Source organism: Echinops telfairi, unplaced genomic scaffold (assembly GCF_000313985.2).
Source record: "Echinops telfairi isolate 266 unplaced genomic scaffold, ASM31398v2 ScPeMD7_7410;HRSCAF=8448, whole genome shotgun sequence".
Taxonomy (NCBI): Eukaryota; Metazoa; Chordata; class Mammalia; order Afrosoricida; family Tenrecidae; genus Echinops; species Echinops telfairi.
The window spans coordinates 2,613,278-2,633,340 of record NW_022111310.1 but is presented as its reverse complement, the minus strand read 5'-3'; the positions used below and the strand labels follow the sequence as shown (position 1 = coordinate 2,633,340).

The 20,063-nt window shown below is 46.5% G+C and overlaps 1 protein-coding gene, 1 non-coding gene and 1 pseudogene across 2 annotated transcripts in view; 1 reads left to right on the top strand and 2 right to left on the bottom strand.

The window, feature by feature from the left end:
- Positions 1–8,731, bottom strand: part of LOC101653696 — a 14,277-nt pseudogene extending 5,546 nt beyond the window's left edge.
- A 4,609-nt stretch (positions 8,732–13,340) lies between these two features.
- The window catches only part of ANP32B (acidic nuclear phosphoprotein 32 family member B), a 275,087-nt gene continuing 268,364 nt past the window's right edge, over positions 13,341–20,063 (bottom strand). The window contains exons 5-8 of the mRNA XM_045296651.1: positions 19,821–20,010; positions 18,393–18,505; positions 17,373–17,442; positions 13,341–13,801 (exon numbers count right to left, since the gene is read on the bottom strand). Coding sequence (XP_045152586.1) covers positions 13,734–13,801; positions 17,373–17,442; positions 18,393–18,505; positions 19,821–20,010 — 441 coding nt within the window. The 3' untranslated portion in view covers positions 13,341–13,733. The remainder of the gene's footprint in view (positions 13,802–17,372; positions 17,443–18,392; positions 18,506–19,820; positions 20,011–20,063) is intronic.
- LOC115871907 lies at positions 16,428–16,537 on the top strand. The gene has a single exon (XR_004047546.1). It is a non-coding gene; the product is annotated as a small nucleolar RNA SNORA62/SNORA6 family (small nucleolar RNA).

The window sequence follows — 20,063 nt, the reverse complement described above, 5'->3', positions numbered from 1 at the left end:
TCTCATTCACTCACTCTCACTCACTCACTCACTCACTCTCTAATTCACTCACTCTCATTCACTGACTCATTCTCTCACTCACTCACTCTCTCACTCACTCACTCACTCTCTCACACACAAAAAATATATATATAAAAGAAAAAGATACTGTAAAGAGCAAGCAGCTCCAGAGATCAGGAATTGTGACATGAATATGTAAATTGTGGCACATGTGTTTTTTTCTCCCACAGCAGAGGAGAGAAGTTCACTAACTCTGCCCGAAAGGATAGCCCTTGCATGTCTACACAGACAGAATGACTTTGCCTTACATTTACATTTCCCTTACATTTACAGCTGAACGTAATGAAAGGCTAGAATTTGAGGCACACTCGCACAAGGGGTTTCAAACTGCTGTGTGGGATATAATCAGACTTTTCCCCAGCTTTGTCTCCCCCAAATATATGCCTAACCTAAAAGGTAATTTGCCAGCGCATGGTGGGAGGTATTCTCCCTATAGGCATTCAGCCATCCAGAGCTATCAGACACTACTGTTTATCCCACCGAAGGTGGGGCTCCCTCCCTGCTGTTTAGGGCAGTGGATTCCTTTCCATAGAAAGCTTAGAATAAATCAAGTCTCCACTCAAGGGCAATCAGGGTTAGGCCTCCATCACGAATCTAGGATCTGCCCATCTTGTTACATGTGTACCCCAATCCCTCCTCTTCCTATTGCATGTACACCCCTAGATCATTCCCCTCCCATTACTGTATGGCCTTTGCTACAACCCCTTCCTGTGATGTAGGTCATTACCGGTAATCAGGGAGCTTGCACGTCCCCCAAGTATATATAAGCTTTGGTTAGAAATAAATCTCTCTCCCTCCTGCTCCTCTCTGGTCTCTGCATCAACATGTGGACCATCAAGCGGGGTTGAGGTGAACATGCTACCATAAAATGTGTCTGACTCCTTCATTTTCCTTTCTCTCCTATTCTTTATGACTTTACTGTAATCTTGATATTATAGCCGCACAATTGTGCCTACCGGACCCGTAATGATTTGTTAGGGGCTGGCTCCTCCGACACTGCTGACCTGCAGCTAGCAGCCCAGTGTGCGGCCCACAATCCTACCAGGGCCCCTGTGAAGTGGAATCAGATCAGCAAACTGCAGTTCCCCAGCCATATACGGCTCTTTCTGTGCATACACATGGCTTTGAAGCAAAACTGGAAACATTTAAAGGACATTATTCAGATAGTGGTGATTTCACTTATTTGTAAAAACACGTTTATGGCTCTTGAATAATTTTTAAATTGTTGTGAGGACAGGATTGGCTCTGCCATCTCAGAACTTTGCCGGCCCCTGGACGAGGGGATGGTGGGTAGAGTGGAAGTTGAGGGACAGGAGTGAGTTCAGTTTCAGGCTTGAAGGATGTGTAGCGGTCATGGTCTCTGTGGTTCCACTGGTCTCTAGGAGACCAGTAAGCTGGATCTCTTATAAGATTTTTAGTTCGACTCCACTGTATCTAAGACCTCTTATTCTCTTCTCTTTCAGAGCAGTCTGCAAAGACACGCAGGCACCACCTGCTGCTCCTGGTCTCAGGGTCACTGGTCCTTTGATTTGTTTCAGAGGTGCACAGGTCCACTGGTCCTTTGGATTGTTTCTTCACTTGATTTTCTTCACTCTTCTCCAGGTGGGGAAAGACCAATGGCTCCACCTTATATCTCCCAAAGGTTCTCTTTCTTTTAAAAAAAACTTTGTATTGTGAATTGGGTGGGAGTTTATACACCAGATCAGTCGAGAGGCATCAGAGACCAAATCAGTTGAATTGGAACAAACAGGCTTTATTAGGGAGAAAAACCCAGCCTGGGCGAAGTCCTACGGTCCACAACGTCCGGGCTGGGGGAGTCACACTGCAGGCTGCAGAGCTGCTGCTTATATGGACAGGTATGTCCGGGTTTCTGGAATGTAAGGTGTCTTCCTGATTCCGGGTGTATTTGTGCCGGTTACAAAGCAGTGGGCAAGAAAAAACAAAGTGGGCACTGAGCCAAACGGGCCATGCCGGTGCGGGTGCAGAGCAGCAGGTCGAGAACAAAGCGGGCCATTAGCCAGCTCTGGTCAGCTCTGCGGGGGGGGTGTGGGAGATTCAAGGCCACTTGCTGCTAGAAACCAGCCTGGTATTGATCCGGCCATACATTCCTAATTCTTTGGTCATATGGGTGATGCCTCTTCTGGCTACTTCCTGCGGGTACTGGGACAACATGGGAGGGCTTTCGGGTTAGGAATGTCTGGCTCCTGTGGCAAAGGACTGTAAGGGTGCAATAACATTTGATTAAACGGCAACATGAGAAATTTTTTGCATTGGTTGTGAAGAAAGTTCAGCAAACGGTGCCAGAAGTAGCATAGTGCAGATGGTTATAAGAGGGGTTATTAAGGGAGCAACCCAACCGATGAATGGATTAGACCACCAACCTCCTTGTAAGACCCCGGGGGGCCTCACCAGATAGCTTTTCCCCAACTTACGAAGTTTGTTTATACTGGTTTCCACCAACCTGGATTCGTTAACATAATAGCAATACTTCTTATTCAGGAATATACACGGTCCCTCGTTATTGGCCATTAAGAGGTCTAGGGCTTTTCTGTTTTGTAAGGCTACTTGGGCTAGGGATGTTATTTGGTGCTGTAAGAGATTTAAAGTTAATGCAGTGTTTTTAGTTGCCGATTGCAGTTTGGAGGACCAGCTTTGTGAAGCGCTCAGAGAGTGGGATAGGGCTCCTTCCCTGTGGGGTAAAAGGGAAGAGGGAACCCCACAAAACATCACAGGTTCGGTAGGCGCAATTGTACAGCGATAATAAGTAGAGATTATAGTAAAGTCATAGAGAGCATGAGAGTTAATGGATGGAGTCAAGTAATGGAGTCAGACGCAGTTCATGGTAGCATTGCTCACCTCAGCCCCGCTTGATGGTCATCGTGGAGGGGGCTCAGTCGTCAGAGAAGAAGCTGCTGCCTCGTCCTCCTTAGCCACCTTCTCCAGCCACCCTCCTGAGAACCAGGGAGCCTCATTATTTATTGCTAACCACGCATCATATCACTTTAGGGGGATCTGATTACAGAGTCATACATCACAGGAAGGGGCAATACAATTCATTCTTAACAAGTTTGATCATTCTGGTGTCTCATACAATAAAACAGACAACTACTATTCTGGGAGGCATGCAAGTCCCCTGATAGCAGACAATAACCTAAGTCACAGGGAGGGGTAGCGACATAGGCAATACAATCAATAGGAAGGGGATGACCTAGGGGTGTGCCCACATTTATTGTGGGATAAACAGTGGTGTCTGCTTGATCTAGACAACTGATAATGGCTACCTAACCTAGGTCATCCTTGGGCGGGTTTGACCTCTCTGGTATCTCCTGCAAGTAAACAGACAACCACTATCCTTATCAGAAGGGAGTGGGTCTTATTTAGGGTGAGTCAGACTAATAGTTCAGATGGCTGATGTTAGGGAGAATAACCTCTGACCTACTTTCACTGCCTAGTGAACAATTATTTTCAAGCTAAATCTGGCATATATTTTGGGGAGACAACTTAAGAGAAATCTTTCTGTTCCTCACACTGCCCCCATTCCTGAGCCAACCAAGGAAGAGGCTACCACTAAACCAACCGTGACAGGGAGGAACCCTGCCCTTGAGTGTCTGGTGGTGCCATGGGAGGGGTTTTGCAGAGCGTTTACCTCAGGGACTGTGTACATAGTTAGCTGGGGACCAGGATGACCGGCATACAATGATGGGATGGGGAAGGAGTGGAAAGGTTTTTTGTCAGGGTGTTATTGCACTGAAAGAATCTGCCTGGGGGGAGGGGGGCATTGAGGGGAAAAATGAGGTTGCGGTGTTATTACAACCTTGTTCCGGGTCGGAATAGCAAAACGGCCATTTTTTAGCAGTGGGTTGTGTAACGGTAACTTCAATTACTGGTGGAAAGGCATCTGTTTTTTTCTGTGTAGTTAAACAGTTGAGGTAAAGGAGGAGACCTCTGGAGGGCAGCACAAAGGAAACAAGAGGAAAGATTAGCCAGATTGGAATTGTTAAGAAGGGCTGCCCTTTCTTGGATAACGGTGAGCCAAGAAAAAGATTTTTCCTTGGACTTCTCTCCTGTAACCTGTTTTTGAAGTTCTTGTTGGGCTTTTTGAATTAGCGGGTTTGATCGGCCAGCCAGTGCATATGTAACCACTATATATATATTGATAAGGTTTAGAGGAACCCAGATACCGGTAGATTTTTTCTGGGACACCTTTTTGCCAGCGAGTGTCCTATGGGTCAGGGATGTTGATCCAAAAAGCACCATTATGATGGTTACCGGTGAGACGATACTTTTGTTTCCGCTTTCCTTCCAGATCTGTTTTGTATTTGTGCACCACGCAGGGATTCCATGGGCAACCTCCATTTTCTTTTACCCATTTAGTGCTGCAACCGCTGGATTTGGTTTGGGCATACAGGAAGCAAAGGAGGGGGTGGGACCACATTGGGGGAGTGCAGTGAAAGGTTTTACAGGAATCGCCACCAGAGATTGGCAGCTTTCAGGCTGATAATACTTTTTGCCTATAACCTGCGAATGGGTTCCCAAATCATCAGCCCAGGTTTCGGTAACTATGAACTGCCATCGGTGGCTGGGTGACCGCATTTCCACGTACCGTGTACCGCATTTCTGTGTTTACGGAAGCCAACACCTGAAGAGGAAAAAACAGGAACAAATCGCAACATAACTGAGCCCCAAACAGACCTTTTGACCAGTGGTTCAATTGGCCAGAGCAGTTGCTGCAAGGCTTATTCCAAAAACATAATAAGGGGGTAAAAAGAAAAAGAGGAGGCATGCCGAAATCATTTAGGGGGAGGTTTTAGTTAGGCGTGGTGAAGTTGGGCCGATGAGGTTAGAAGTTTACTTGTTTTAAGTGGGTTTGGGTTCCAACGGTGCTTGCTTGACCCGTGTCAGATGATACCACCCCGTCAGTTATACCAATTAGACTGCCGATGGGGTAGTGAGTATTACGGTGTATGGTTCTTTCCACCGTGGCTGGCACAGTGGCTGGCACAGGACGAGTTTTTGCTAGGACTTGAGTTCCTGGGGAGAGGTTAGGGGTTGGGTGTCCAGAAGAGGTGTTTTTTACGTCGGGAAGGTGTTGGTCTGCGTAGGACCTGAGTACATTGCGGAGCAAAGATAGAGTGGGTAAGCAAGCTGAAAGCGGAGTTTCATTCTGAGGCAGAGAATAATTTAGGACAAATGGACGGCTGTATAGAACTTTAAACGGGCTGAGACCAGGTGGGTTTAGGTAACAGGATGGAGATGTGGCCAAGAGAGGTGGACGTTTAATGAGAGCTTAGTTAACTGGGACTTTATAAGTCCTTTGGCGCGCTTAACCTTGCTTGACGAGAGGGCTGATAAGGAATATGTAGCTTCAAATTTACTCCCAGGGCGGCTGAGACCTGTTGGGACACCTGCGAAATGAAGGCTGGGCCATTGTCAGACAGGATAGCGTGTGGAAGGCTAAACCTAGGGATTATAGATTTTAGGAGAGTTGGAGCGACAACATTTTGCTGTTTCCCGGCTGGTATGGAAAGCTTTAATCCTCCTTGAAAAGGTATCCACCAAGGTTAACAATTATTTAAGATGTTTCTGTTCAGGCATATACGTAAAATTAATTGCCCAGTCCTCACCGGGGAGGTGCCCACGGAATTGGTGGAGGTTTCTTGGAGGCTGAATATTGCTCTGGGAGGACCTTCTGGCCCCAGGGCGGCGACAGCGGCAAAAAGGAGATGGGCAGCATGGGCAGCGTGAGGCCGCTGAGGTCTTAGGGAAATGGAGGCCTTAAGGCATTACAAAATTCCTCCTGCGAGCAATGGAACAGGACTGAGGGGATTATTAGGAATGAATGGGAGAAAGGGTATTGGTTTAAGATGCAGGAGGAGCCATCAATCCCCATTACAGTGAGTTAGAGAGTGAGTGCGGGACTGAGTAAGTGAGAGTGAGTGAGTGAGTAAGAGAGAGAGTGTGTGAGTGAGTCAGTAAGAGTGAGTGAGTGAGTTAGAGAGTGAGTGCGAGAGTAAGTGAGAGAGTGAGTGAGTGAGTGAGTGCGAGAATGAGTGAGAGTGAGTTAGAGAGTGAGTGAGTGAGAGTGAGTTAGAGAGTGAGTGAGAGAGTAAGTGGGTGAGTGAGTGAGTGAAAGAGTAAGAGTGAGTGAGTGAGAGTGAGTAAGAGAGAGTGAGTGAAAGAGTGAGTCAATAAGAGTGAGTGAGTGAGTTAGAGTGAGTGAGTCAATAAGAGTGAGTGAGTGAGTGAGTTAGAAAGTGAGTGAGTGAGTTAGAGAGAGAGAGAGTAAGTGGGTGAGTGAGTGAGAGAGAGTGAAAGAGTGAGTGAGTAAGAGAGAGTGAGTGAAAGAGTGAGTCAATAAGAGTGAGTGAGTGAGTGAGTGAGTTAGAGTGAGTGAATGAGAAAGTGAGAGTGAGTTAGAGAGTGAGTAAGAGAGAGTGAGAGTAAGTGAGTGAGTTAGAGAGTGAGTGAGAGAGTGAGTGAAAGTGAGTGAGTCAGTAAGAGTGAGTGAGAGAGAGTTAGTGTGTGAGTGACTGAGTACGAGAGAGAGTGAGTGAGTGAGTGAGTGAGTGAAAGAGTGATAGAGTGAGTGTGTGAGTGAGTGAGAGAGAGAGAGTGTGTGAGAGAGTGAGTGAGAGAATGAGAGTGAGTGAGTGAATGAGTGAGAGTGATAGAGTGAGTGAGAGGGTGAGTTAGTGAGTGAGAGTGGGTGAGTGAGTGAGAGCGTGAGAGAGAGTGAGAGATAGAGTGAGTGTGTGAGTGAGTGAGAGAGCGTGAGAGAATGAGAGTGAGTGAGTGAATGAATGAGAGTGATAGAGTGAGTGAGAGGGTGAGTTAGTGAGTGAGAGAGTGGGTGAGTGAGTGAATGAGAGTGAGTGAGTGAGAGAGTGGGTGAGTGAGTGAGTGAGTGAGTGTGAGAGAGTGGGTGAGTGAGAGGGTGAGTGAGTGAGAGTGTGAGAGAGTGGGTAAGTGAGTGAAAGAGTGAGTAAAAGAGTGTGTGTGAGTGCGAGAGTGAGAGTGATAGCGTGAGTGAGTTAGTGTGTGAGTGAGTGAGAGTGAAAGTGAGTGCGAGAGTGTGAGTGAGTGAGTGAGAGAATGAGAGTGAGTGAGAGGGTGAGTTAGTGAGTGCGAGAGTGTGAGTGAGTGAGTGAGAGTGAGAGAATGAGAGTGAGTGAGAGGGTGAGTTAGTGAGTGAGAGAGTGGGTGAGTGAGTGAGAAGAGTGAGAAGGGTGAGTGAGTGAGTGTGAGAGAGTGAGTGAGTGAGTGAGTGGGTGAGAGAGGGTGAGTGAGAGGGTAAGAGGGTGAGTGAGAGCCTTTCGAGGTCTTCTGACATGTCCTCATGGTTCTTGAAGCCGGCTGCCTGCTTTCGTTCCAAGCCCATCTTGTGCTTTCCCGGCCCTGGGCCTGCAGTCCAGCCACCGGCTACTTCTGAGGAGCCCCAGGTCCTTGTGCAAAATGGTAGTTAGGAGCAGAGACCTGGGTACAAGGTGTGCTTGTTAGATCTCTCTGGGGATAGATATGCCTCTGTCCTTGGCTCCGCGTGAGAAAGAATTCACGCTGAAGCCTGGTTTGTGATCCCAGTGAGTTTTATGAGTGTTAGAGGAAGTTTCAGGTTTACATGGGCACCCGTAGGGCTCCTACGAAACGTACACCTTGCCTGGAATCTGCTCGCAGAGTCCGGAAAAGTCTCCCTGTTGACTCCGGGCTCCTTCCTTTTCAAGGATTCCGTGGGGAGGTGTCGACCCCTGGTCGACCCCATTGGCTGAATTGAATTCACCTGGCCCAGGTGGGCCAATCCAGGTGCAGCGCCCACCCAAGCGTACCTGGCGGAAACCTGAACCTCTGCGCATGTGCAGTGTGCCACCCCTTTGTTTCCATAGCTTGACCCTCTGGGCATGCGTTCATGGACCTCCCAGCCCTACGCTAGCCTACCTAACATGCTCACCGCTAATAGGCTGCCACTTTTCCCAGGTTGTCTTGTGGCGACGCTAAGGGATACGTAATATGTACGGACGCAGACTCTTTATATTGCCATTTATTTAGTACGTCTCTACTGAAAGCCATAGCTCATCTCCTTCCCTCCCAGCCATCGTCACAGGTTCATTCTTGTCTTCTCCTCACAAAGTCGGCCCTCATTATCCTGATACGTCTTCACATGGTCTTATTTGATGTCTCCTCCCTACAGGGATGTTCTCCTCCCTAGTCTATGAGAGCCCCCGCTCTGCCCCCCCTCCAGCAGAAAGACCCTCCTTGCCACCGCGCACTCTGACCCTCCCCAATGGGCTGCTCTCCCTTCAGCTACGTGGATGACTTCCTTGTCCTGTGACATAGCACACCTCCCTCACTGCACTCAGTCTGTGACGCCCCATTCCAGGCCACCCTTCCAAGAGGATGCCTCTCCCCCTGCCCTGGCTCTGACTCCATGTTGTGCCTCCCTCCTTACCCACTCAGGCTGTGGCATCCCTCGCCAAGCTGACCCAGGCACGGGCTCGCTCTCAGTCGGACATTTCACCCCCTTGTGGCCCATCCCCTTGTGTGGAGAGAGCCTCTCAGCTTGACGGGGCTCTGCCACCCCTCCTCTGGCCCCATGCGTCCCCTGTGCACCAGGGAAGACCACCGCCCTCTGCTCACCTCCTGACTTTAGTTCTGAGTTACTAAGGAGGGAAGGCGCCATAGTTGCTTAGTGCTGGTTTACCGTACAAAAGAGACCCCCCCCAACCTCAAATATAGTTTTTTTTAAATCGTTTTATTAGGGGCTCATACAACTCTTATCACATCCATCCATACAAATATAGTTTTAAGGAGAACATTTATTAAGTCTCACATGGGATAAAGACCACACAAAGACACATCATCAGAGTGAGGGAGGCCATTAGCAAGAGGTCATGATGGCATCCTAGGATGCAGAACCAGGGGGCTCATTAAATGGGGTGTGGAACCTAGGGAACTCAAAGTCATGATTGGTGGCAGATGAGCATCACAGCTACAGATGGGACTGCAGAAGTGAGAACAGGACCGTGATTGGGACACCTACATCATTTTGGATAGAAAAGCTTACAAAACTGGCTCAGGGTCTTCTGACCAAGGAAGGGAACAACTGATAAGACATGACTCTTGACTATGCAACTCCCAGTACTGTCCCTGGGAGGGTGATCTCCATCAAGGGCACACCCTGGCAAGTCCCTCAGAATCTGCCGGGGGGGGGAGGGGGGGGGGGCCTGGCTGGACAGGGAGTGCACATTGCAACGCTCTGCCTGAGGGCAAGATGGTCTACCTCTGGTCAGTGATCAGAAGGGATTCAACAGAGGCGTAAGGAATTCAAGGAACCCTGCAAATGGATCTTGGGGTGTGACTGTCATCCATGCCTTCTGCAAATGGGGTGCTCAGAATCTAAACTTGAATATTCTCCCCCGAATGAGCTGGACCCTCCATGATGCATAGATGAGGAATGGGTCCCGCTTTATCCAGACAGGACGCCTTTTGGTTTCCTGCACTGACTGGCCTCCAGAAAAGGAGCCCAGGTGGGGCGTCATGGGTTACAGGACACCCACCAGTTGCTCTTCGGGAGAAAGAGGAGGCTGTAGCTCCCTGTGAAGATTTGCAGATCCTTGGACGCCCCTGTGGGGTTGACCTAAGTCAAGCTGGAAACAACTCAATGGCAGTGGGTCTGAGTCTGGGCCTGCAGAAAGTTGACAGAGGGAGCACAGGCCTGCCGGGGGACATGCAAAGCCGGGTACTTGACAGGAACTCTTACTCCCAGGCGCTGGGTTGTTTCCATCTTTTGGTTAGTACAGAAATTGCCGTGATAAACGTGGGTGTGCTTGTATCTGCTCATGTTTTGTTTATGTCCTTGGGGTATATACTGAGGAGAGAGAGGGCAGGATCGGATGGTATTTCTATGGTTTAAAGAAGCACCGGACTGCTTTCCATAGTGGCTGTACAGTTCTGCCGTCCCCCCGGCAGCGTGTGAGTGTTCCCATCTCTCCAGCACTTCCAGTTACTTTGATTTTGCTAAGAGGGCTGGTGTGAGGTGCTCATTGATGTTGTAATTTGCATTTCTCCTATGGCTAACACACTCAAACACTTCTTGATTGTGGGTCACCTAGATGTCATCTCTAGTAAATTGTCTATTCATATCTGTGCCCATTTTTGATTGGATTGTTTCCATTATTAAGGTGTTGCAATTTTCTTTAGATTCTTAAAATTAGCTCTCTATCTGAAATATCACTGGCAAATATATATTTTTTAACTTGTGGGTTCTTTCTTTCATTTGATGAATTCTTTATTTTTTTTTAAATGAATTCTTTTGAGGGACATAAATATCCTATTTTTAGAAGGTCCCACTCCTCTATTTTGTTTTTTGTAGCATGGGTGTTTTTCATTGTTTAGTAGCATATTTATACCTTGTATTAGGGCCCTTAACTTTGCCTCTATTTTTCCCATTGGTGATCATTATAGTTCTAGGGTTTATATTTAGGTCTTTAATCCATGTTGAATTCATTTTTGTATATGGTGTGAAGTACGGGACCTGTTTCATTATTTTGCAGGTAGAGATCAATTTTTTCCTTGTACTATTTATTGAAAAGGTTAGGGGGATGGAGGGCAAAAGAGCTGATACCAAGGACTCAATAAAAAGTAAATGTCTAAGAAAGGATGGCAACCAATGTACAAGTAGGCCTGATACAATTGATGTATGAATTGTTTCAAGAGTTGTAAGAGCCCCTAATCTTTAATTAAAAAATAAGTAAAATGCAAATTGAAAGAAAAGGCTATTTCTTTCTTCACTTAATGTGTCTTTGTCGTGTTCAAAAATCGAGTATCTATAGGTGCTTAGTTCTGTTTCTGGGTTCTCTGTGCTGATCCATTGGTCTGCATCTCTATCATTGTATAATACCATGCTGTGTCAATGACTGCGGTTGTATGATAGCTTTAGAAATTGGGGAGAGGCCTATGGAACATGTTTACTGGCACTAAATGTTTTATGGTTCCTAAAATTTAGTTCTGTTTTTCTTTTTTGTAATCATTTTATTAGGGGCTCATAATTATCATAATCCATATATACATCAATTGTGTAAAGCACATTTGTACATTCATTGCCCTCATCTTTCTCAAAACATTTGCTCTCCACCTAAGCCCCTGGCATCAGCTCATTTTTCTCCTCCCTCCCTGCTCTCCTCTCCCTTATGAACCCTTGATAATTTATAAATTTTGTCATATCTTGCACTGTCCGACTTCTCCCTTCATCCACTTTTCTGTTGTCCACCCCTCAGGGAGGAGGTTATACGTAGATCTTTGTAATCGGTTCCCCTTTTCCAACCCACCCTCCCTTCTCCCAGTATCGCCACTCTCACCACTGGTCCTGAAGAGATCATCCGCCCTGGATTCCCAGTTCCTATTTGTACCAGCGTACATCCTTTGCTCTAGTCAGATTTGTAAGGTAGAATTGGGATCATGATAGTGGCTGGGGAGGAAGCATTTAAGAACAAGAGAAAAGTTGTTTCATCGTTGCTACATCACACCCTGACTGGCTCATCTCCTCCCTGAGACCCTTCTGTAAGGGGATGTCCAGTGGCCTACAAATGGGCTTTGGGTCTCCACTCTGCACTCCCCACCTCATTCACAATGATAGGATTTTTTGTTCTGATGATGCCTGATAGCTGATCCCTTCGACACCTCATGATCACACAGGCTGGTGTGCTTCTTCCATGTGGGCTTTGTTGCTTCTGAGCTAGATGGCCTTTAAAGCCTTTCAGACCCCAGATGCTTTATCTTTTGATAGCCGGCCATAGTTCTGTTCTGGGTCTCCTTTGGAGCCAATTAGTACCGTTAGCCAATGTGCATTTTTGAGTTCTAGGTTGAGAAGGCAGGAGAGGCCTATTTTCTCATCAGAACTGAGCCAGACAGGACAGGGCACTAAGGAGGGACATGCAGCTGTGGGTAGAATTGGGTTGGCAGCCAGTTTGGCCACTTACTGGCTGTGTGGCATGGTGTATCATTTCACCCTTTGGTTTCCCTGTGTGACGTCGGATTCTGGTTTACTATGTTGCAGGCATACCAGGTGGCAGTGGTGCTTGATTAGGTGATAGTCTGTACTGCTAGCTCCCAAGACTGTGCCACTTTGGAAAACACTGCATTAGTCATGGAGGTGCAGCCTCATCTGGCTCGCTGGTCGAGGGCAACAGCCTCATCCATCTGTTGTCTACCCTTCTGACCCTGCCATTTCTCCAGCCGCCCGAACTCTGGCCCACTGCTTGGGAGGGCTCTGGAGCCAAGTGCGTTTGCTACTAGACGGCACAGGTACCTTCCAGCACTCCTGTTGCTGGTTAGAACGTGGGGAGGTACCATATTCAGAATGGTAGAAGGGCCTGCCATTCCTCGTTCTCTGTTGAGGAACTGAAAGTTAATTCTGGGGAGTAGCTTCAGAGCCAGTACCCGGTCAGTGGCCAGAACACAGGACTCTGGATTTTGTTGAGTCCTTCAAGCTTCAGGGGCTGGGGTTTCCTCAACATAAACCCCTAAGGTTCTAGGGCAGGGGCAGTTGCATGACCCCACCCCTACCCAAATCCTCAAGGCCTGCTATCCTTACTCAGACACATATTATCAACTTAGAAATAAATACTTGAATTTTCTTGTGTATTAGGTGGGAAGCTATTCACTTTTAGGGGATGAATTTGTTTTTTCTGAATGCCCTCTCCAAGGACCCCTGGGATAAGTTATACAATATCCACTTGGTCAGAGCTTATGAAGCTGACCCAGTTGGCTTTGGAAGGGCTTCCACACTTGAAGAAATCTTGGTGGCTTTCCTGCAGAGCAACTGTTCAGCTGCATCACCAGCCTCATTTAAAAATTGATGTCAGCTGGAAATTCTGAACTGCAGTGCCTGCACCAATCTTTTGTGAGTAGTTAGGAGAGGCAGAGGCATGTTAGGGTGGTGGGGGAGTGTGTAGAGTACCTTATACATAAGTGTCTCCCAGAGTGGGTGTGCTAGAATGATCACGGGGTGTGGCAAAGCAGATAATCTATACGAGTAATTTCTTTCTGGAAAGGGGAGTGGGGAGCCTAAGTCATACAAGATGGATTTCTGGGCCTAGATCCTATCGCAGTCATCCAGAACAAGGTATTAGAGCTTCGATTGGAGACTAACTTATAAATTTAAGCATACAACTTGGCATTACCAAAGAACGTATTTATTTCACGCAAATTCGTAAAAATACTTTTGGCAGTTGTGACATAAAATGTCCGATGTTAAAAAAAAAAGAAAACACACAAAGGAAAGCATGAAAAACAGACCCAAAATGTTAAGATTTTATTTACAAAGCTTCTTTGTTGTACAGAAAGTAAAAATGTGGTTACAATCTCAGTGTAACTGGCAGCCATGAATGGCTCAAGACTCACTGGTCACAGCTACCCCGACTATAGCGAAGTCTCACAGGGACACCTAACAATGTTTACAATTGTGGTGGGGCGAAGTCCCCAGGCTTGGTGGTGGATATCCAAGAGGGACTACAGAGAGGAAGGTGGAATGTCTCAGGAACTAGTCTTTGGCTCTTTGGGTGGGCAGGTGTCCTGGGGTTCTGAATCACAGCTACTTTTTTTTAAACTTAAACAGCTACCAAATCCTTATGAGCAGTCCAACCAATACTGAACAGTTCTTTTTCTGCAGGTTATTTGGGGTCTTAATCATCTTCTCCTTCATCATCTGTTTCTCTCTTCCGCTTTTCACCTTTACCGCTTTCCTCCTCCTCTGCACGACAAAAATTCACTTTGAGACAAATTAAAGGACAGTGTGCCAAACCAACAGGCAAATTAAACGAGATTAAGAAGCAACACAAATGGTACCCACAAGTCCCAGAGAACAAGCTTCCTGCATGTTAAATGGGTCCCTCCCAGGTGGGTCTTAAACTAGCTGCTATTAACACACAAAGGGAGGACCTGGGATCATCAGCTGGCCCATTTTGGGGGACATGCTCACTCTTAAGTGACCTTGGGCAGTCACAACCTCTGTACATCAGTTCCCTCCTTTGTAAAACAGAAGGATTTCTCTCAAGCTGTCTCCCCCAAATATATGCCAGACTTTGCTGCTTGAGAATGACTGTACACTTGGAGGTCATCAGGAGTGGATTGGGGGGGTCATTCTCCCTGAGAGTTACAAGTAGACACCACTGTTTCCCACAACAAGTAGGGCCCACTCCCTTCTGATAAGGATAGTAGTAGTCTGTTTCCTTGTAGGAGACACCAAAGAGGTCAAGGATGACCAAGATTAGACTGCCATCATGAATCTAGGGTCCGCCCATCTTGTCAATGTATACCCCTAGACCTTCCCATTCCTATGAGCACACCCCTAGCTCATCCCTTCCTACAATGCGTATGCCTACTGTACTGCCCCTTCCTGTGACGTGATTCTGTAAGCATGTCCCCCTAGTGATATAATACGTAGTTAGCAATAAAGAGAGGAGGCCCTCTCTGGCTCTTGGACCAGGAGAGGTTCCCCGATTCTCAGTCCCCGAGGCTGCTCCTGCTCTCGTAGCCAGATTCCCCCCACAAGGATCACCAAGCAGGGCGGAGGTGAGCAATGCTACCATGTAATGTGTTATAATTTCTTATCTCCTATGCTCTCGACTTTAATATATATATATCTCAACCGTACAATTGTGCTTACTGAACCCATAGGTAGTAGTAGCTGTGGGGGCTGGCCCCTCACCCCCCATTTAATACTACAAATGGCGCCCATTGCATGTCAATGAGTTATATATCCCGTGTAACAATTGTACAGCCCCCACCAGAATGTAGAGTGAATCGGAAAATTGTGTGAAGTGAGGATCCGGTGTGGGGATTGGCAGATAAGTAGTGGAAATAGTGAATAAGTATTTTAAAGAGGACAATGGGGCAAGGTAAAAGTAAACTTGCAACTTATGGTACTATGCTCATCCACTTACTGAAAAGACAGGGTGTAAAAGTAATGAAGAAAAAGATGCAATGCAATGTTTTCTGAAAGTAGTAAAAAGGTATAATCCATGGTTCCCCGAAGAAGGAATTTTTGATCTAGAGACCTGGGAGAAGGTCACTGTTAACTTAAAGAAGGCACACAGAGATGGGGAGAGTATCCCTATGGAGATGTGGTCTCTGTGGGTTCATGGTTTTAGTACCTGTGCAGGAGGAAGAGAATGAGAATTATCAGTGCAGTGAGAAGGCTTGTGTCTATTCAAACCTAGAAAAGCAAGCCAGAGTGTGTGTGACTGAGCATGATTTAAGTGATGAAACTTTAGGAAAAGCTGAAGCAGGGATTGATTTGTTATGTGAGGCCTCTGAGTCTAAAAGAAACCTCAAGGCCATAGCCTATATGTCCTCGGGGGACTGGAGCCTCCTAGATTTAAAGGTGATAAAGTACTAGGGGTAGTGGATTCCAAGACCCAAAGCAAGGCTATTAAGCAATCCCAGGAAGCTCCCTTGCTTTCAAAGGTAGGGGAAGCAGAGAAACAGAACCAGCAAAGTAGTGAGAAGTCCCTGAGCTACACAAACTTAAATCAGGTGAGAAGCAAGCAGAATGAGTTTCAGGCAGATGAGATTTTAGGTGTAGCTGAGAAGGTGAAGTTTGAATTAGGAGATAGCAGAGTGGAACCATCTGCCCCGCCAGAATATAGCACAGAGAAATCACAATACTATCAAGCAAGCCAGTGCTGGAGGAGAGGACATTAGATCCAAAGAAGTGCAAATAGAGAGATTTAAACTATAAAGTGAGGCTCAGAAAGTGAGCAGCAAAGAGTTAGGGAACAGAAAAGCACCTTTGCTCTCACGAGTGGAGAAGAATATAACTCAAGAAGCAGATTTAGAATTCAGAATAGCTTATCCCATTAGAATTACAGACAGGGAGAGCCTGAGGAGCAGCACCCAGAAGGGAATCAAGAAAGGCGTTATACTGCCTTTCCTTTTAAGTTGCTAAAAGATCTTAAGCAGGCAGTCAATGATTATGGCCCAGACTCACATTTTATAATTAGCATGATAAAGACTTTAGCAGGGTCTGAAAGCTGGACCCCTACAGACTGGAGTGTTTTAGGGAGGATATGTTCTTTCCTCTTCAGAATATTTGCAATATCATATGCTGTGGAAGGAAGCAGTCCTGGCACGAGCATGTAGGAATGCTGAGGATGGGATAGATACAGGAATTCATCGATTGCTAGGGGATGAGAAGTATATTACAGTTGAGTCCCAACTACAGTTCACTGAACAGACAATAGAACAGATACGTGAAGTTTGCTTAAGTGCCTGGGAAAAGATAATTCTATCAGAAGAAAGAAAGCCGAGTTACATGGCTATAAGACAACGGAATGATGAGCCTTATGCCAACTTTGTGTCCCGACTAGAAGATGCTATTTCCAAGTGTGTAAAGAATGTTCAGGCACATGATGGGCAAGGTTTTCGCTAACACCACAAGGGTCTCTGGCCCAATGAGTGGAGTTTGATAGTAATCCTTGCTACAAGTAAAAAAAAAAAAAAAATGTTCAGGCAGTAAGAGACTTAGTGCATAAGCTATCTTATGATTTCTCTAATAAGCACTGTAAAAATGCCTTGCATCCCTACAGGGAAAAGGGCACCCTGTTAGATTGTCTTGGGATATGCAGGAACATAGAGACAGATGAGTACACGGCCAACCTCATGGCAGCTACATTGGCAAATTATATCAGACCTAGAAAAAAGTGCTTTGGTTGTGGGAAGACAGGTCATCTTCAATGAGAGTGCAGACAGCACAGGCCAATCAGCCTGGCCGTGAAAAGCAAACTGCGGCCTGAGCCAGGGCCACCTAATTTGGGTTTAAAAGACCCTGAACTTTGGTTAGCAATATATCTCAACCGTACAATTGTGCTTACTGAGCCCGTAGGTAATAGTAGCGGTGGGGGCTGACCCCAACCCCCAAAATTTAATTTAATACTACAGACAACAGTACCAACTCATAGGGTTCATCTGGGGGCCACATAAGGCAACTTCTGGAAGCCCCTCCAACAATGACACCACTCAAATGCTCGGCTTTCTGTGGTCTCATACCTGGTACAGCCTCATCGAGCAAATTTCTTTAGAATGTTCTATACAGTAGATATACAGAGCCCTACACATAGTCCTGGTTTTCTCTTTAATTAGTAAAAACTCCTGCCTGGACTGAGAAACAGAGCAACCCCTTGGTGTTGACACTTAAGTGAGGCTAGGTATCAAGTGGGTCTAGGTATTCTCAGTTGGTTCACATTCTAAATCAATGAAAGGAAACATTCGTTTAACTTTAACCAACCATAACTTCTCAGCAAAAGGCATGCTATGAGACCCACCTTCATCTTCATCCTCATCCTCATCGTCTTCATCTTCATCAACTTCTCCATCTTGGCCAAACTCTTCTTCCTAAAAAAGGGTAAACAGCACACCATTATCAGATGCGGGTGTACTCTGTAAACAGTATGCACCAAGGAGACACAAGGTCACTGACACCTGCCGATTCCGCTTAATGAACCCAATTTTTTAAATAGTCCTTAAAAAACACACCTTACGTAGAGTTAAGCGGTCTACTGTCACACACCTTTAATGTGCAACTTACAATGGATACTTTTTTAAAATGATTTTAAAATCTTGAGGCTTATGGCAGATGTGGGCAATGTTTTGCACAGTCCATCCCTAGAGAGAACACCTTTCAGGAACATAGTGCCGTTACACGAGGGACTCAACGGGCTCAAGGAAAACTGGAGTTAGAAGATAATGGTACTTTCCCACGAGACCATGCAAATGCTCAGCTTTCTCATTTGTGCACTATAAAAAGAACGTGTCTTTTGAGGAAACCAATTTCTCTTGGCTCCATTTTGCAAAAACATCCTTGAGGGTCAAAGGTAGTACTCCTTTCTCCTGTTGTCCTAAGATATTCAGATCCTTGGAGATAATTGTATTATTAGTATTAGGTTTACCGTTAGACTATCTGCTCTTTGGGGGCAAGACCCTTGCAATCCCTCAATCCCTCATTCTTTACATAGAGCAGACCTGTAATTTAATAAATCAAGCCAAAACATTCAAGAACAAGCTAAAAAACACAAGCAGCCCTCCCATCAATATAACTGGCTCCAGGATTTTCATTCTATGGGATACAAAAATCCTGTGTTATCCTCAAAATTTGCAGAGACAAGCCTGGTGTCTCAGCATGCATTCCATTTAGTATTTATTACAAGGAATCAAGGGTAGAAGCCAAAGTAACCAGATGCACATGGTCGATCAACTCCCAAGTACACTAATTTTTCAGAAAACACCCTGCACTTTAGTTTAAATTACAAATCGGAAGGAAGCAGGCAGAACAGACTTGCACTGACCTCCCCACTGACTTCATCTTCATCGTCTTCCCCTTCCACATCTTCATCTTCGTCTTCATCCTCCTCTTCATCAAAATACTCCTCCCCATCCTCATCTTCCTCATCTTCTCCTTCTGAAAATAGTCCCCAAAGCAACTCATTACATACCCTTCGTGTTTGGGTGGGCCGCATCTTTCACGGTGTCTAGAGAGTGCCATGGAAAGGTGCTGTTGAGCTGAAACCAGGGGAGACCACCAACCCCATCATTCTTCCCCACGGCTGTTCTGAGGAAACAGCCCAATGTCTGAGATCTGCTTCACAATACAGCACAGCAAGTGGACAAGGAAGCGTGCGTGTGTGTGTGTGTGTGTGTGTGTGTGTGTGAGTGAGTGAGAGTGAACAGGGTCGCTGAGAAGCAGTCACTGCTGCATCCAGGGGGTGGAGCACAGTGAAAGCTGGGGGCAGACAGACCACCACCACAGAGCCAACTGCCCAGATCAGGAGCCCCGGCAGCCTGTTCTTTCCTGCTTGGCTACCTTGGCCTCGGCCTTCGTCTCAGTGGAGCATCACTTCCACAGGCAACCTAAGTAGGGCCCTTATTCCAGAGTGGTGCTCTCACAGTCCGTGGCTCCGACAGGGCACTCCACCACCTGGTCCTATGTATTTGTGTGCATTTCACACTTGCCTCCCGAAGAGATGGCCAGCACCAGGACAACGACGATCAAGAGTATTTCTTCCCAACTACCATGGTGTCCTGGTACCTAGGAAATGAGCCAACATGCCGCCCCTGCCCCATCTTCTGGACCAAAGGCTCCCTTCATGCTTACAATGAGAAAGCCAATCTTTATGCTTCCTTCTAAACCACTGGGGTGAGGAAGCTTTCACCCTGCTAGAGTCAGTGTACGAGGAAAAGGCAAGCGAGCCAGGACAGACTTTTAAAGGTAGGAATAATAAAACTATTCATAAAGACTCTCAACGATAGGGAAATGTAAAACACCTTGGTCCAATATTGTAACCTATACTTGACCTTCAAGGTATGGCCAGATTTCCCTCCTTAATAAAAAGTGGAAGCCAGCACGGTAATTTTCATGTACCAGGCCGCTACACTGGTGTCTGAGTTCAATGCCCTGGTGAATGGATAAAGACAGTCCCTCCCCAGGAAGATACCTGCAGCAGGATAGGGTAGAGGCCCTGTACACACAGGAAGCTTGACTAGCTTGTGGGCACCAGGAAACACTTCCCAGGAAGAAGGGGGGTGGGTGGGAGGGGCATTAGAGAAAGGCCTGAGACCCATGGGCCCCACAATCCAGATGCAGATCCAGGATCATTGAAGGCACAACCCACTTTTATTCTTAATCACTGTTAGGCCTCAACACCCCCACGAGCTTAGTCAAAGTGAGGCAACATAGATGCTTTTCTCTGAAAGGTAGAAACCAGGGGCTCACTCACCTTCCTCCTCCTCTTCCTCATCTACACCATCCACCTCAGCATCGGAGTCAGGGGCTTCCTGGTCCTCAAGGTCGTAGCCATCCAGGTAAGTCAGCTGGGGCAAGAGCTTAAAGACACTCTCTCGGTAATCATTCAAGTTGGTGACCTCACAGTTAAACAGATCCAGACTTTTCAGACATTCCAATTTTTTCTGAAAAGGATATAAAAACAACAACTCCTAAGCAAAAGGAACATCATAAGCAG